At 37.7% G+C, this 16202-nt stretch overlaps 1 protein-coding gene and 1 long non-coding RNA gene across 2 annotated transcripts; both read left to right on the forward strand.

Annotated features, from left to right (window-relative positions):
- Positions 1 to 7190: 7190 nt before the first annotated feature.
- LOC139141493 (uncharacterized) lies at positions 7191 to 8596 on the forward strand. Its single transcript, XR_011554199.1, has 3 exons — positions 7191 to 7304; positions 8162 to 8248; positions 8527 to 8596. It is a non-coding gene; the product is annotated as an uncharacterized lncRNA (long non-coding RNA).
- A 1870-nt stretch (positions 8597 to 10466) lies between these two features.
- On the forward strand, positions 10467 to 14648 carry LOC139141494 (uncharacterized). The gene is made up of 6 exons (XM_070711091.1): positions 10467 to 10525; positions 11334 to 11528; positions 11740 to 11876; positions 12533 to 12807; positions 13742 to 13871; positions 14409 to 14648. The coding sequence occupies exons 4-6, from the start codon at positions 12622 to 12624 to the stop codon at positions 14513 to 14515; spliced, it is 423 nt and encodes a 140-aa protein (XP_070567192.1). The 5' UTR covers positions 10467 to 10525; positions 11334 to 11528; positions 11740 to 11876; positions 12533 to 12621; the 3' UTR covers positions 14516 to 14648.
- The last annotated feature ends 1554 nt before the right edge of the window (positions 14649 to 16202 follow it).

Raw genomic sequence — 16202 nt, forward strand, 5'->3', positions numbered from 1 at the left:
GGTTTGAGTACTTTGAAGAGATTATAGACTAAAGTTATCAGTGTCAAAGCTGAATCTAAATACTGCATCGTACAAAATGCCAATATGTAAGTTGGTTTAACAGCACATTGAGATAATTTTCCTAAAAGGACGGTTACAAATCTTTAAATAGTCTCTCCATTTCAATTCTTACTCTGAAAATAAATCTCTTTTATTTGAGGAAGTACAATACACTTTGAAGGAAGGCGTGTAAGCCTGATTTTCGCTAGTGTAAGGGGGATCAGATAGAGATATCTGATACTGTACAGCTATTTGTTCCGCATTAGAAAGGGGTGTTTGCAAACTTTGAAAAATTGTCAATTTTGGCCAACACAGGGTCGGCACAGAGCTAATTTTAGTTGTTTCATGTGTACGTAGTGGTTTGTCAATATTTGCTTGAGGCCTGATAATGCTCGCAGGTGGTGAATGTCGATGTTTACATAGTGGACACTGAAACTTCAGTGCCCCTTTACCTTCAGCTAAATGAGATCTAGCATTATTAGTGATGTGTAGCCTAGACAGAGGTACACGGAGCATGGTTCCAAAAATGACAAGATGATTCAATGGAAGAGAATATCAACTTATTCGAGTATTATATTGATATAAGGAAACCGATGTTTTATGCATTCGAACTTCGCAAGTCACTTCAAAAAATTTAGGCTGTTGATTTTCGACTAAAGCGAAAATTACAGCTAACACACTCGACGTGGATCTTGGGTGACTTTCCATCAATGTAACTTTAGGATTACCAGATAACTAAACAGTTATCACTGATTTTACCAAATAATACCATCAATGTTTTATGCATACTGTACGACGTTTCCACATTCTGCCGGTACTATGTGACTTGAAAGGGTAAGTCCAAGTCAAGAATTTTTTGCTGCATGAACAATTTTTCTATGTATTGATTTTACCAGTTATTTAAACAGCTATTTGGTCGTAAAATTTATGTGATTATGCAGAACACTTTACACTGACGCTTACGATCAATATTATTAAATGTTAATCTTTTCCACGTATTAAGTATGGTTATCAAACTTTGTCAGTTTCCAGGTTTTCATTTAAGTTATTCAACATTGCTGATGCACAAGAACCCATAGAAAGACATTCGGTAAATCTTGTAACATCTTCAGTCATTGCAATTGCATTGCTTCAGTTCTTTTGAAATCAGCTTACAGGCAGACTCATGCTGTACTAATTGTCATATCCAGTGTCATGATGTTTGGCTGTGTGAAAATTCTTCTTTCAAAGTACTTAGTATTTTTCCAACAAGTGAGTCTAGCCAAATATAATGGGTCTTGTTGTGTAGCCTCTGATGACAAACTTTTGTTCCAATCATATCTCATAAATTTCTCAGCGAAAGTTAACAAAGTGGAATCTAGTTTATACATTGAAGTCTGTAGATCTTATTGGTTCTTGGATATTATACTTGCACGATCTACACTAATTTGCATACTCACTGATCTTTGCTCACGCACAATATCTCAATAATTGCCGTACAAAAACTTTCTAGGCATACGAATTTCAAACTATTTCGATTGACTAAATTATTAGTTAATGGTACTGGTTTAGTAGGCACGGCATATAATTATGTGTGTATTTGATGCAATTTGTAATTATGCCTCGTATCAGATCTAGAACGCTACATTTGTTTTGAGCTCAGGTATTTGATGTTAATGGTAATGTTCAATCGTACTCGATCTGCAAATTTGATCTGTGTGGTGTAGTAATTATTAGCATATTTCAATAAATTAAATACATTTCTGCAATTTTAGACTGAATTTGCGAGGACTCCAGGGTTAACAGGTCATGATCAGCTAAACTTGTGCTAATGCTTTGATAGGTGCCTTATAATTAGGGGCCAAGCCTACCGGCTGGGCCCCTATTGGTTTCGTAGGAGTTCAATATTCTTCTTCTTCCGCTTCTTCTTCTTCCTCTTCTTCCGCCGCTTTTTTGCCCCTCTTGATCTCAGGAACCGCTTAACGTTAAGTTCTCAAACTTACAGGGCTAATAGGTACTAATGGGTACTAGTGCATGTTATCCTTAAAATTGTGATTGATCACGTGACCTGGCGGCCATATTGGATTTTCCAAAAACCTAAAAATGCCTTTTTCTGCTGACCTAGGGTCTAGTCAGTTTGAAATTTTTTACATAGCAAACATGACCTAAGGTCTTAAAAATTGGCGAATAAAATCGCGTGCGGTCACGTGACCTTGGCCGCCATATTGGATTTTAAGAAAATCGTGATTTAATCTTTAAAAATCTTCTTCTCAAGAACCAACACACCGATTCAACTGAAAATTTACATGTGACATCTTAAGTGTGATCTCTTTCAAGTTTGCGAAAGGCGTTTAGATCGGTCACGTGGTTTGGCCGCCATATTGGATTTTAAGAAAATCGTGATTTAATCTTTAAAAATCTTCTTCTCCAGAACCAACACACCGATTCCACTGAAATTAGACATGTAACATCTTAAGTGTGATCTCTTTCAAGTTTGCAAAGGGCGTTTTGATCGGTCACGTGGTCTGGCCGCCATATTGGATTTTTGCGAAAATCGTGATTTAATCTTTAAAAATCTTCTTCTCCAGAACCAACACACCTACTCGACTGAAATTTTACATGTTACATCTTAAGTGTGATCTCTTTCAAGTTTGCGAAAGGCGTTTTGATCGGTCACGTGGTTTGGCCGCCATATTGGATTTTGCGAAAATCGTGATTTAATCTTTAAAAATCTTCTTCTCCAGAACCAATGCACCGATTGGACTGAAATTTGACAAGTATATCTTAAGTGTGATCTCTTTCAAGTTTGCGAAGGCATTTTGATCGGTCACGTGATTTGGCCGCCATATTGGATTTTCGAAAAATACCAATTTACTCTTTAAAAAGCTTCTTCTTGAGAAGTAAAACACCAGTTCAGTTGAAATGTTACTCAGGTCATCGTTAGGCTTATGTCTTTCAAGTTTATAAAAGACATTTGGATCGGTCACATGATTAACCGCTTGGGCCCCGCCAACGCTGCTTGCAGCTTTAATTATAAATTATTGTTATCAGGTCAGATTTCGTAACTGACCACAGTTATAGTTTGATGTGTATGGAACACTGAGCTTGAGCTTTTTGCATATTTTACAAATTATTGTAATAAGGCCTGTATTTCAAAACTTACTGCTGAATTTGTTCTGACGTCAGAGGTAGATTGGTCATGGTCAGGTTATAGTTGTGGTGAAGGTTAATAAGTTGGTCATTTATTGGGTCATTTGTCAAAACCTAATGGACTAATTTGATCAGGCTCCTGATATCATTGGTCGTACTTTGTTTGATTTATATATGCTGAAAAATTGACGGCTAAGGCATACTAATATTTTAGGACTTTATAATTTGGGCCACAAATATCAAAGTGACGTCACCAAATGTTATTGGATTTTGCGTACATATTAGGCTTATGGTTAGAGCATCCACTAATCTAATTTTGGCTTCGTTCATTTTGTTTTTGCCTGGTCAAAACTGTCAAAATATGATCACATAAAGAAAATTATAATATGCTTAGCTGGAATCTTGTCATCTAATTTGCTGGAGCCAGGGTTTATATTTATATTTCTTATAATTGACCCTGACTGCTCATCTGATTGATTCTGAATAATATTCAGCAATTTTAAGAAAACTGACATTTCGGAAGAACCTCGCATACATTTAAATCCGACTGCAATCTGAACTTCCTAACAATTTGGTGATAGAATTGCCTATTATTCTATCTCATTTCAAGGAATACGTCTGTGTTTGTTTGTCTGTTTGTTTGTTTATTTGTCTGTTTGTTTGTGATGTTTGCAAACCTCAAGCTGGCACAATGATGCAGATCGGCAAAATTATGTTGTTATGGCGAGGGTCAACATCGTGCGGTTACAGAACTTCAATTTACCGAAGGCGTGACAATATAATGTAATTGATAAGCCCATCAAACATGAATTAGTTTCAACTGACTCGGGCAAATGGTGATTTAATTTTTATACGTTTTTATTTTTGGTACCTTATACGATTTTGCCACCTAAGTGAGTCATAAAAGTTAAGGCGGTCGATCTGCCACATGGCAATTTCTACAGGTAAAACGCATTAGATTACGAAAGCAAGAGTAAAGCTTTTAGGGTCTACAGGTATTTAATTCCAGAAATGCCTAAAAAGATGAAAGATGGGTGATTTTTGTTAGTATGAGATCACCATCTCAAACTCAATGCTGTCATAATGTGTTGCATTTCTAATATCATACAGTTTGCTCCCTAGCACAAGACAAAAGCTATTTAGCTATTTCAAGTAGCGAGAATTGCATTGAATAATACTATATAAGGCACACTATTATATATTATTGCCTGAATACACGGGTTTATGTGCCCGAGAGCAGGTGACAATTGCCCGACGCAAGGAGGGCAAATTGTCTCCTGCTGCGAGGGCACATAAACCCATGTATTCAGGCAATAATATTTTTATTACATGCCTCTTCACAGTTAACGCTATATGACATTTAGTTACATGCAGGGCATTCTCAAACAATTTTACCATTATCGACCAGCATCAAACAGATTTTAACGAAAGTCAAAATAGCAGTGCGCGATTGGATATTTTTCATCTAAATTGAAGTCGAACACGTCGAAGGGCTTCACCGGACCGGGTAACTATGGAAACCAGTCAGTACATCGTTCACACGCCCGCTAACTCCCCGGATGTTCCTATTGAAATCAATGCACTGATTTGCACTCACATGGAGGCATGTAATAAAAGGCTTTCAATGTTAAACTGCGGCCTCTTCTTTTAGAGTATATTGGTATTTGTGTATAGCTGCGAGTGTAAGTTTTTCAGCTTAATATACGAAATATCCATATCTGTTTCATAGTTTGAAAGAGAAGACCCGGTAGCACTTATCGCTGGTATGAAAAAGTAAATAGTCTTTCACGTATTATGGCAAACATAAATTTGACCCATAGATTACGAAGCAAAGGTGAAAGGTGAAAGGTGTTCTCTCTGTTTACAAGCACAAACTGGTACTCTTGCGTCAGCTTCCCCTGCTTATCAAGTAGAAGTTAGTGCCTGGACAATCTTGCCCTAGATGAGTCAACATCTGATGGCCATGCATCGTGTTCACTCCGACGGCTTTTTTACTGCAATTAGGCATAAAGACAGCCCCAATTTGAAAGCGAATTTTGGCGTACACCCCGCTTGAAACAAAAAATTGGAGACGCACATCCCGAACGGAATAAAACACCTGGATGACGTGTAAGAATTGGTTTGAAAGCCAGTGATTTCAATCGATGTATGTACATATTTCTCTTAACTATCTATGACACATAAATTCACACCGCCTTTTCGCACTCACGTATCATTCACAGAGAGTGTCTGTTTGAAGTGCCTACTGCATTTTCATCTTTTCAAACCTAATCCTGCGTCTCAACAACCATGTGACCTGCGATTAATCCTGAATGATTAGATAGTATAATTTAGTGTATTGTGAGGAATGTGAAATTGGAGAAAAGTTCACATGTTCTATCTGCGGGGACATTTTGATTTCTACTGTAAATCTCAAAGTAGGCAAATTAGTTCTCGTGTAGATATCATCTTTTTTTCTACGGTATAGTTTCAAGGTCAGAAGTCCGGGTCAAAAGATCATGGTTGTTAATGACGGCCAGAACCAAGTCGTCGTAAAAGTCAGCGACAATTACTAAGGAAACGGTCAGCGTGCAAGTTTTTGGTTAGTGCTGCCAAACATTTTATTACCATTTTAATTCATATAAGAAAAAGTTATTCAAAAATGTTCTTGGAATCGAATAAAAGTGTATTCCTCGTATATTAATAGGGGATTAATAGGGGATTTCCATCAATGTCCTAAGCTGTATAAATTATTTGCTTCCACCCGGAAATGAGATTTAATATATTATTTGTGCATCATTAATTGTCCATGACTCTCGATACTAGCAAAATCGCAGTTTCATATCCAGATAAATCGACACACTTGTGATTATGCAAAGCAAATCAAACAGGTGGCTGAACAGCGTTCTTTTGTCGTCCGCCCGACTAAAATTTCCTCTCAAACTCTGTTGCATTGCCTACCCTATATCCTCAGGATGGTTGAACTATAATGATATTTCAAACATTGATTGATTTTTTCCGCCATAGTAACAATGTTCTACTACCCCCTGAAGTGTCCCTTGGCCGTTTCTATGCAGCTAAGTGGGGTCGATTATAAGTCAGGTTTAACGATATGTATACCTGGTCATGTGACAGATCTAAATCACCCTAGATAATTTGACCAATGAATAAATAAGGGACGATGAATGACATAATACACCTAAAATAAAAGGGGATCCCCCTTGAACACCCTCCCTATATATGACTTAGTTTCCATATGTATTACGCTTACATCGACGTGACCATTTGGGCGCAACATCGTGATAATTTTCCAATGATGGCTTTTTGACGTTCACAACACTCACTTCGAGGTACCAGCCAGTCCACTTTCTCTATTGTTAATATAGGTAATTATACACCCTTCTCATCCAACTACTGTTTGAGCTCTGTAAACGCTGGCAGAAATTCTTCGTTCAATGATAAAGCAAAATCGGTGATTTTGGAGGTGACAAACGTTCCTTCACTTCCAAAGATCGACTGTACGGAAATAGCAGGTAGGACATAGCGTATGCAAGCATATGCGCAGTCGCCTGTGGGCAATTATACAGTAAGGACCCTTTTTTCTGAGTTACAGGACCTTCACCCTAGCCTGTAGCCTGTAGCCATCCATAAGCGACTGTGAGCGTATGGACCTTATAGGTGTAGTACCATAATCAACTAAAGTCACATGGGAACCCGGCTGTGATTATCAGCGTGAACAGTTGAGCGGTTGTTAAATATTTATTGCAATATTTCCTCAGATAACACGTTTCTTTTACCCAACTAGTTTCTGTTCGAATATACCTCAACTTGATCTCCCCTTTCTTCTCTTTGGCTTTACTTGTTCACCTAAACCTACTCCGTGCGTATTAACACCTCTCTCTCTCTCTCTCTCTCTCTCTCTCTCTCTCTCTCTCTCTCTCTCTCTCTCACACATTTATGTGTGTTTTCGCTTCCTTTATCTATGTCAATCTGTCATGCTATTTCTTTTCTTGCTGTATGTTCCGTCTCTGTATGATAGGACTTAGCTCAAAATGTCGTCTTACACAGCAAGTGATACCAATGCTACGAGCTATTCAAGCATCATGGAGGTGCAGATTACAGGCGATAACTTGGATGAAACAGGCGGTGTCGATACCGTAAGTAGTCAAAGTATACAAAAATGATTTTCCCCTACATCGCTATATACCTACCTGTTTTATGACGTTCTTTGCGCGATGTTTATAGTCAACGTCGTACATTGAAAGCCGATTCTGTATATTACAAATAATTTGTATATCAAAAATAATGCTCAGCCATAGCCTAATCAAAAGGAATTTACCTGGCAAGTGCGTTCAGTATTCCGAGGAGCAAGAAAAGAACCCTAAACTTTTTTCGTTCAGTGCGCCGTTTATTTCCGTCAGTGCTTTACTGGTTTCTCATTCTTGTATGACGACTTTTGTCACACCCACTGTTTCCAGACCAAGTACTCACGTAGAAGACTCTTACAGGGATGATATACAGTGCGCCCTCTATAAGTTGCCGGATAATACGATCAAAACGTTCATAAAGCAGCCTCTACTTCAACCTTCAGTACATTCTAGTATCGTCTTTTTCAACAAAAGTTGCATTGCAACTGATACCTTAAAATCATGGTTGGCGGGGGGTTACTCGAAATTTCGGAGTTTCCGACGATATTCCTCCGACCCCCCCCCCCATCCCCCGGCCGTAAATAATGATGGCTCCCTTATCGATATTTGAAATTCAAAATTTCCGCCATCCTGCGTTATCTCTGCGGTGGATAAAATTCCCGATTTTTACAAAATCTACTTAGTAAGTCGGTGAAAACGTTTGTTACCCGTGAGCTTCAAAATGAGCATTCACAAGTTTGAGAGTCATAAAAAAGTGCCCGAGGCGTACTCTTGCAGTATGTGAACTTTGACGCTAAAGCGAGCTTGTGAAACACAAGAACATAGCAAGAACTAGTTCAACCTTCAGTATTTGCTACTCCATATAGGTGTTTTACACAATAGAAGTGAAATTAGAAGGACGGAATCGGAAAGTCAGGAAGAGATACAAGGAATTTGAAGCATTATGGAAAGAGGTGAGTAGTGGAGGTGAAATCAAATATGTTTGCAAATCACGTTTTCTTAATTTCAGAGAACGATTGATCGTTCTGGGAGCTTATCATCAAAGTTTTCACACATCGCTTTGTTCACGTTAGACGTTTTGTTTTCCTACAACAGCATGCACCTTTTATTTAACTCTCTCTCTCTCTCTCTCTCTCTCTCTCTCTCTCTCTCTCTCTCTCTCTCTCTCTCTCTCTCTCTCTCTCAACTAACACCTATACTGCTCGATATATCTGCAAACCCATCATACCAGTTAAAACGGATCTCACGGGGCGTGAACTTTGATTTTCCTGGGAAGATATTCTTCAACAATCATTCGCGAGGTTTGCTTTTTTATCAATTCTGGGAATGTCAACAGCTGTTCGTGAAAAAAGAAGTGATCGGATGGGATGGGGCGGAGATTCCATTTCATATTAACGGGCGGGAGAAGGCGAGCAAACAAGCATTTTTTTATCAATGGCAGACGGGAAAGTTTCATGCTTTTCTCGGTAGAGCAACTTGAAAGAGGCCGAGTCGATGGAAGAATGTCATTCTGTAGTGTGCCGAAAGAAGGGCAATGTACACGGCAAACACAGTGCAGCGGAGAAATAAGGGTGCTATTTTCTGGAGAAGACTTGAGTTTTTTTAGCTTGGGAGGGGAAACGGTGATATTTTCCGGTGCAAACAAAGAGACGGAGGAGGTGAAATTTTGCAAAGTCTCAAAATATTCGAACTGTACAGCTTTCCCTCCCCCTCAAGCGATCAATTTTACACAAAATATATTATAATGTAATATTCATATGCAATTAATCAAACTTTCTCAAAATCTTTCGATTTGCTTGCTCTGTTGCCGACATTTGAATGTATAACTTCTAATCCTACAACATGTTTACTGAACAATTTATAGAAACGCTAACATTGAAACACGATTGACTTTGATTCTGAACACATTTAGTGAAGGCTGTGTAATTCGACAGAAACGTTTGCTGTTTCCGAATATCATGGGTGCTATATAGTTTCAATCTACGATGCCAAATCTGACACTGACATTGCTGTTTGCAGAAAAAAATAGAAGAAAGAAGACAGGCGTTAGATCTGTTCGTTAAAAATGTGGTTGATAGCGTTAATTTACGTAACAGGTGAGTCCCTTCACAATTAGTTACGCACGGCAAACAGGCAAAATAATGAAATTGCTATAGAATGTTGAGGCCCCACGGAACTTCTTCACATCTAGTAATGAGTTTGTAACGCAATCAAAAGTTATCTGAGAGTGAACTTGATATGATTCCTTTGCTGTAACACGATAAAACACGTGAAATACATATAATTCAAGGTGAACGTGTAAAACAAATTAAATTTCAAATGTCTTTTACAGTGCTATTGTTCAGAATTTTTTCGCAGAAGGTTTGGAAGAGCAGAGAGGACTATGATCAGGTACGTAGATTTGAAAAACTGTCTAATAAAAGTGGAAACGTACAGTGCGTTTCACATAGGTACCGCAACTCAGCGTAAGAGACGGACACATTTCACGTACAATACAAACGACAAGCTTAGGTATCACGACACATTGGAATGTCACCGACTCATTTATTAATTACAGTAAACCAGCATGGGGCAGCCGCTCTGTCTAGACTGAGAGATACACTTGATCTACAATGTGTGGCTTTTTAGTTAGTTTCTGTTGAGAATACCTTCACCTCTTGAACTCTTAGCTGAAATTGTAAAAGAAACAGTTACATTGTAGATCAAGTCTAGTCAACTGTTTATCTCTCAGTCTAGACAGTGGCTTCCCCATGCTGGTTTACTGTAATTAATCGATGAGTCGGTGGCTTTGAAATGTGTCCGTGATACCCAAGCTAATCGTGTGTTTTGTACGTGTCCGTCTCATACGCTGAGTTGCGGTACCTTGGTGAAACGCACTGTATGTATGTATGTATGTATGTATGTATGTATGTATGTATGTATGTATGTATGTATGTATGTATGTATGTATGTATGTATGTATGTATGTACGTATGTACGTACGTACGTACGTACGTACGTACGTACGTATGTATGTATGTATGTATGTATGTATGTATGTATGTATGTATGTGTGAGGGCCAGAGTGGTGTCATAAAATGCACTGAATACTTACGACCGTTATCCTTTACGTTACATGCAATATAAAGGTCGCTCGTGCCATTCAAGTATAATAGGGGTGTATCGGTCACTTCAGGTGGAGTCAACAGTTGCTGCCGACGAAATGCCTAGGGCGCCACCGATGGCAAATGGTACGTTGCCTAATGTTTTTTTCTTGTTAGTATCTCACTGTAATCTTTGGATAATTGTTTCAAGCAAATGGCATGAGATCACAGAAACATACAATCGATGTACTTATCAGTAGTAAACACAATCATACATACATACATACATACATACATACATACATACATACATACATACATACATACATACATACATACATACATACATACATACATACATACATACATACTACATACATACACACACCACACACACACACCACACACACACACACACATACATACATACATACATACGGACGAATGTCTACCAGGTGAAAGTTTAAAATCACTAGAGTGTTAATTAAATGCCGATAATTATTATGAGAAATGTCTACCATACATTCGAAAGTATGCACTACTTACTGTATAATATAACCAAATGCTGAGATAATGGCCAAGATTTGCTGTCATGTACCGAAATGCTCGAGTTGTGATGAAAATACATAGACTGAGTAAGATGCATTGTGCATTGTAAAATAGAACAGCCATTGCATTCCGAACAGTTGCCTTGAAATGTAAGTCATGATTATTTGCCATTCCATATTAAATTGACCTTGAAGATCTTGTTTCTATTCTTATATTCTGTTACTGTTTTCCGTAGTAAAATCTTACCACCGTCTGAGAATGCACGCATGTGTCCTTGAGGATACATTGCTACATAAGTGTTGAGGGCTTTCTTTGTGAAATCTTTGTCTCTCTTGAAAGCCTTTGAAGAATAGTTCGCTGCAGTCCTTCACATAATAGTCCTGTGTTGTATTTTTGGATCAATTAGATGCCCCTGAACCACAAGGCGTGGATTCTGTGCGAGTGCCGGGAGACGTAAACTCTGGTTCTTTCTCAAATGAAAACCACGAGACCGGAACTCAAGAACAAATGCAAGAAATGATGAATAAAATAACAACTCTTGAGAAGGAAAACAAACGGTTATCAAGAGAGATGCAAGGCATAAAAGATACAATACTGATTAGTAAGTTTACACACTTCATTGTCACCGGGCCTGTTATACTATGCAAATAAGTATTTGGACTGTATCATGCATCAAGAATACACATATGCTCATGATTTTACAGTTACGTTTTACTGTGTTGAATCCATGAATCTCTAAAACGCCATGTATATTATACGCAGGAAATGTGTGTATATACAGTGATTTGTTTTTCGCTTGATATTTTCTTTAGGTAAGCATAAATCAAATGAGACTACATACCATACTACCGTTCATGCGAAGAGTGTTAAAGTCGGAAACCAGGGACAGGAGCACTATTTTTCAGAGAGAGAGTGCATGGCTATCAAGGACAAGTGACCACCTCGGCAGGTATGTTAGAAACTGTATCATTCATAAACACCAGTATGTATAAACTTACAAATGACACTGTTGTATCAATATTGTTTTCATATTGAGTTCATTTCTTACTGTAAATGTCAGCTTGAAAATCGTCTTTTAAACATACTTTGACTTTGTCCACATTCTCTTTCAAGTACATTTGTAATATGAAATTTTCGCAACAAAACAGTTCAGCTTTACAGATGGTGAACTAAACGCATTTGAACAATCCATCCTGCAACTGACTGGTTTATTTTCTCAAAATAGACTTCGTCTAAGTTGTTTGCTACTAAAGGAACTTGAAGGTAATTTCAACGTTCGGTGATAGACGTTTGAATGTCCTTTTGTATAATTTATGTCGTTGTTTTTATCATAAATTTTGCTTTCGTTGACAAACCTTGATATATAAAACTTATGATTTGCAATATTCTAGCTCTGAACTACAATGTCACATACTTGAAATTTATATAGTCCATGGGATTGAACGGATCTGAGCTTTTAAAGTTTGTGTTGCAAGACACAAAGTCGCTGCCGATTTTACGGAGGTCTTTAATTCATCTGTAAACTTAAAAGCCATTGAAAGTATCAATACTTCTTAATTTTACATAAAAAGCAACACTGTCGTCATTTTAACTTTTACTTTCTAGGATACAAGTCGGCAAACGAACAACATGTTTCCAGTGCGAACAGACGTATAACTCCAGCGCACAAAGGAATTGGTTCGTCTGAATGTGTGATGAAAGAGGAAACACCAACGAGACCTTTATCAGACGGGTTTACGAATTCGGGTTTACAAGAGGAGGTTTCATTTCCACAGGAGGAGAGTGGCGAATCTAGTGATCGTTCGATCGAAGAGGATACTTCAGGACCAAGTTACCCTGTACAAGAACAAATTGATGATACTTACGTAAATGATCATAAGGTAGGTAACATTGTGGTACCTTAAGAAAATGATATTAAAATTTTCAGAGTTAAAGTTGGCAGATAAATGTCTAAAGTTAAATGTCTTTCTTGAAAAACCTACTCGCTGTAGGTTTCTTAAAATTCAATTTAGAGTTATTAATGACTGTAGAGCTAGAGATTGTGATATCTACGTGCTGGTGATAGATTGATAACGTAACGGGCAGATTACAACGGTGTGCCCGTGAACCCTATCTTGTGACTGACTTTGCGGGGACCACGCGTAATTAGGTGTTGAAGGGGGGGGGGGGAGATGAAATATATCTGTTACAAATACGTTTCACTAAATCAAAGAAGACTATGGAAAAACGACTTTAAGTTGACCAAACTGCACCCACCTATCCAGTTACCAGACTTCTTCCCTATGGTCATATTGTACATATACACAATATCTTAAGAGAGAGTTGTGAACATAAATTCGGAGAGAACTCTGTCGGCCCGTTTCCTGTCAATGACAGAAACATGGCTCTAGGATAATTCACAGTATTGTTCCAAATTCTGATATCCGTAATCGCAATTTACAATGAGTATTTTCTCTGAGAATTGTTTAATGTACGCTATAGTTTAGGGATACTTCCGCTGATAATCGAATCAGCATGAAATATTATTTAAAAGTGTGTGAAGTCAAATTAATGCAAAGCTCCTTATATAAACACCCATTTTCTAAAGCCGAAAACTTCCACATTTATTCGAGGGAGCAATTTCATGTGTGTACTGCCTTAGTGAATCACCAGTATTGTTAATGTTTGTCCAGAGAATGTCTGCAAATCGATAGGCATCAATAGAAAGAGACTTGAACACTGAGAAGCAAAAATTATGTAAGACCGTGCTTATATATTTTTGCCAATTTTCTTACGTAAATTCATTCCTATTGTTTTCTAATTCGTAATGACAAGGAGTCTCTGCTAGAAACTGAAGGAGAAGGAGTAAGAATAGGCATTTGGTGGACAAAGCCAACGGGACTTCCCAAATCAGGAACAGAGACTGCGAAGGACGACATAAACATGGAAAAAGAAGAAAGAATCGGTCAGTTTTTGATATTTGTTCATATATAATGCAGTCGATTGGCTCTCAGATTAAAGTAAACTTCAATGGCTTAGAAACTTTAAAACATCCTACGTGCTAGTTGTACTGGTTTGACACTATGACAGCTCAGATTTGTGTTGAAGACGGAACTATAACAAAGCTGTGATCGATATGTATTTTAGTATAAGCTTACAATCATTTGCTAGCCCAAAATGCTTACTAAAATAAACTAGTAGTTATGAATACTTTTAAGTCAAAAGGAAATGGCAAGGGAGAGTATGAGAAACGATTTTCATTAACAAAATTGTTAAGTCCGTTTTATGTTTTCATTTTGTTTCCGAGAGAGACAGGGAGACAGAGAGACAGAGACAGAGACAGAGAGACGCTCGCACTTGCACACATTCCGGTCTGCCTGATAGCAATTTGTAATATGCTGCATCTTAATTATGTAGAGTATTTGTTCAATTCAAGCCTGTGATCAAGCTTTCAGATTTCTTTGGTCAAAAAGTTAATTCAGGTAAACTTTATATCTTACAGGCATGGGAATTGTACCATTCTGTGAAGCGGTTTCGATAGAGATGACCAAGTTTTCAAAATCGGGTGTAGAACTCTATATCAATGCTGTTTGCGATATCATATCCTAGTTTAAGGTAGAATGCGCCTCGAGGACAGACCCTTAGACTCTCAACTAGTACTAATTTTCGGTGACCCTGATTTTTCTTTCCATGCACACTGTGTTGCTCGGTCGCGCACAGGATTGTAACATCTAAGTCGGTTGCTGTGACCAACTTCTTTGGGTTGGAAACGGTATAGCCGACTGGTTTTTGTGTGAGGCCCAGCAGCTAAGGCGATGTTGCCGTGAGTGTTTGGGGGTTCGAATCCCGTTTGGGTTATAGTAAAAAATATATTTCTTCATGATTTCCAAAGAGAATGGTCTTATATAGAAAGTTTGAGCAAAGTCTTTAAAAGTCGAGGCGCGTACTACTTTATCAAAGATTTTTTTAGGTATATAGGAATTGAACAAGACAGTCCACTAGTTTATCATTTTATATATTTCGATGTATCAGCTTGTCATGTACTGTAGTTATGAAGTTACTTGAAAGTGTTATATAGTATGAAAGATACGTCCGCACACACTGAAGGTTGAAAAATGTGTAACTGAGCCCAGACACATGCAAGTATTGTACACCTAGTATATCGGTAATATATCTCTTCATTATAATAGTGATCATCGTCAGTCGCTGCATTGTTATTCTAACGAGAAGTATACCGAGACCTTTTGTATTTTGTACGTATTATCTGTATGAATTCATTTTATATAATTATTCAGACGACCGACAAGGAAGGTGTAAAAGCCCTACTTTATGAATGTGCTTCTCGTCGGACATTGTAACATGATGACATGTGCATTTATAAAGATCTCATGCACATCGAAGTGTTCAATCAGCGTGAATTTCAACGTTTTCCGTATCTACTCGGTGAAGAATACTAATGGGATAATAAAATATTTATTATCTCTATTTTTGTTGCCATTGTTTGAATGAACGGTATGAGAGAGAGAGAGAGAGAGAGAGAGAGAGGAGAGAGAGAGAGAGAGAGAGAGAGAGAGGAGAGAGAGGAGAGAGAGAGAGCGTGTGTTTGGAACTGAACTTGTGTGAGTAGCAACAAAATTTCAGGTTTTTTGTAAAGCATCGGTTAAATATTACTGACAGATCATAATGACGTTATTGTAAACCTAATTTCATATGTTCATTTAATTTATAACCTTGCAAGTCACCCTTAGATTTTACTACTGGGTGTACTGATAACAGAAGGACAAGCGAACGGCCAACTTATTTCCTAGATTGCAAGGAAGAAGGTACTTTCGATTTCTGAAAACAAAAAAAAACCAAAAAAAACACGTTGGTCAATGTCATTGATGAATATCATTTTTAGTATTAGCGTTTTGATTGAGTGTGGAGCTGTAGTATTGTTTGATTGTAATTGTTGACGTTGAGATAGTCAGCAGCTATTCAATTCCAACTGTCCATGGCCGTTTGCAGCTATTATAAAAAAACAGTGGTTTATTTTCCTCGCCATTGTGACCTTGCTTTCAAATGGGTATGGTTTACATAACTAAAAATCTGGAATAAATATTATACCATTATGAAACCAAACAAACAATACAAGAACAATGACCTTTTAAATCAAAGACTTCTCAGGTGGTTAATAACATCAGAACCCCGTAAATTATACATTTCTGAAAAGCCTAGATATAGGGGAACATTTTGGTAACCACAGTGTCACCATTCGTTACATAACCATCACGTGACAGGTAATTTGCATAACTTT

Source organism: Ptychodera flava, chromosome 10 (genome assembly GCF_041260155.1).
Source record: "Ptychodera flava strain L36383 chromosome 10, AS_Pfla_20210202, whole genome shotgun sequence".
Taxonomy (NCBI): Eukaryota; Metazoa; Hemichordata; class Enteropneusta; family Ptychoderidae; genus Ptychodera; species Ptychodera flava.

Coding starts and splice junctions, on each gene's coding strand:
- LOC139141494 (XM_070711091.1), top strand. CDS start 12,622: ATGAAAGAGGAAACACCAACGAGACCTTTATCAGACGGGTTTACGAAT. Junction 12,808..13,741: donor CTTACGTAAATGATCATAAG/GTAGGTAACATT, acceptor CGTAATGACAAG/GAGTCTCTGCTAGAAACTGA. Junction 13,872..14,408: donor GGAAAAAGAAGAAAGAATCG/GTCAGTTTTTGA, acceptor TATATCTTACAG/GCATGGGAATTGTACCATTC.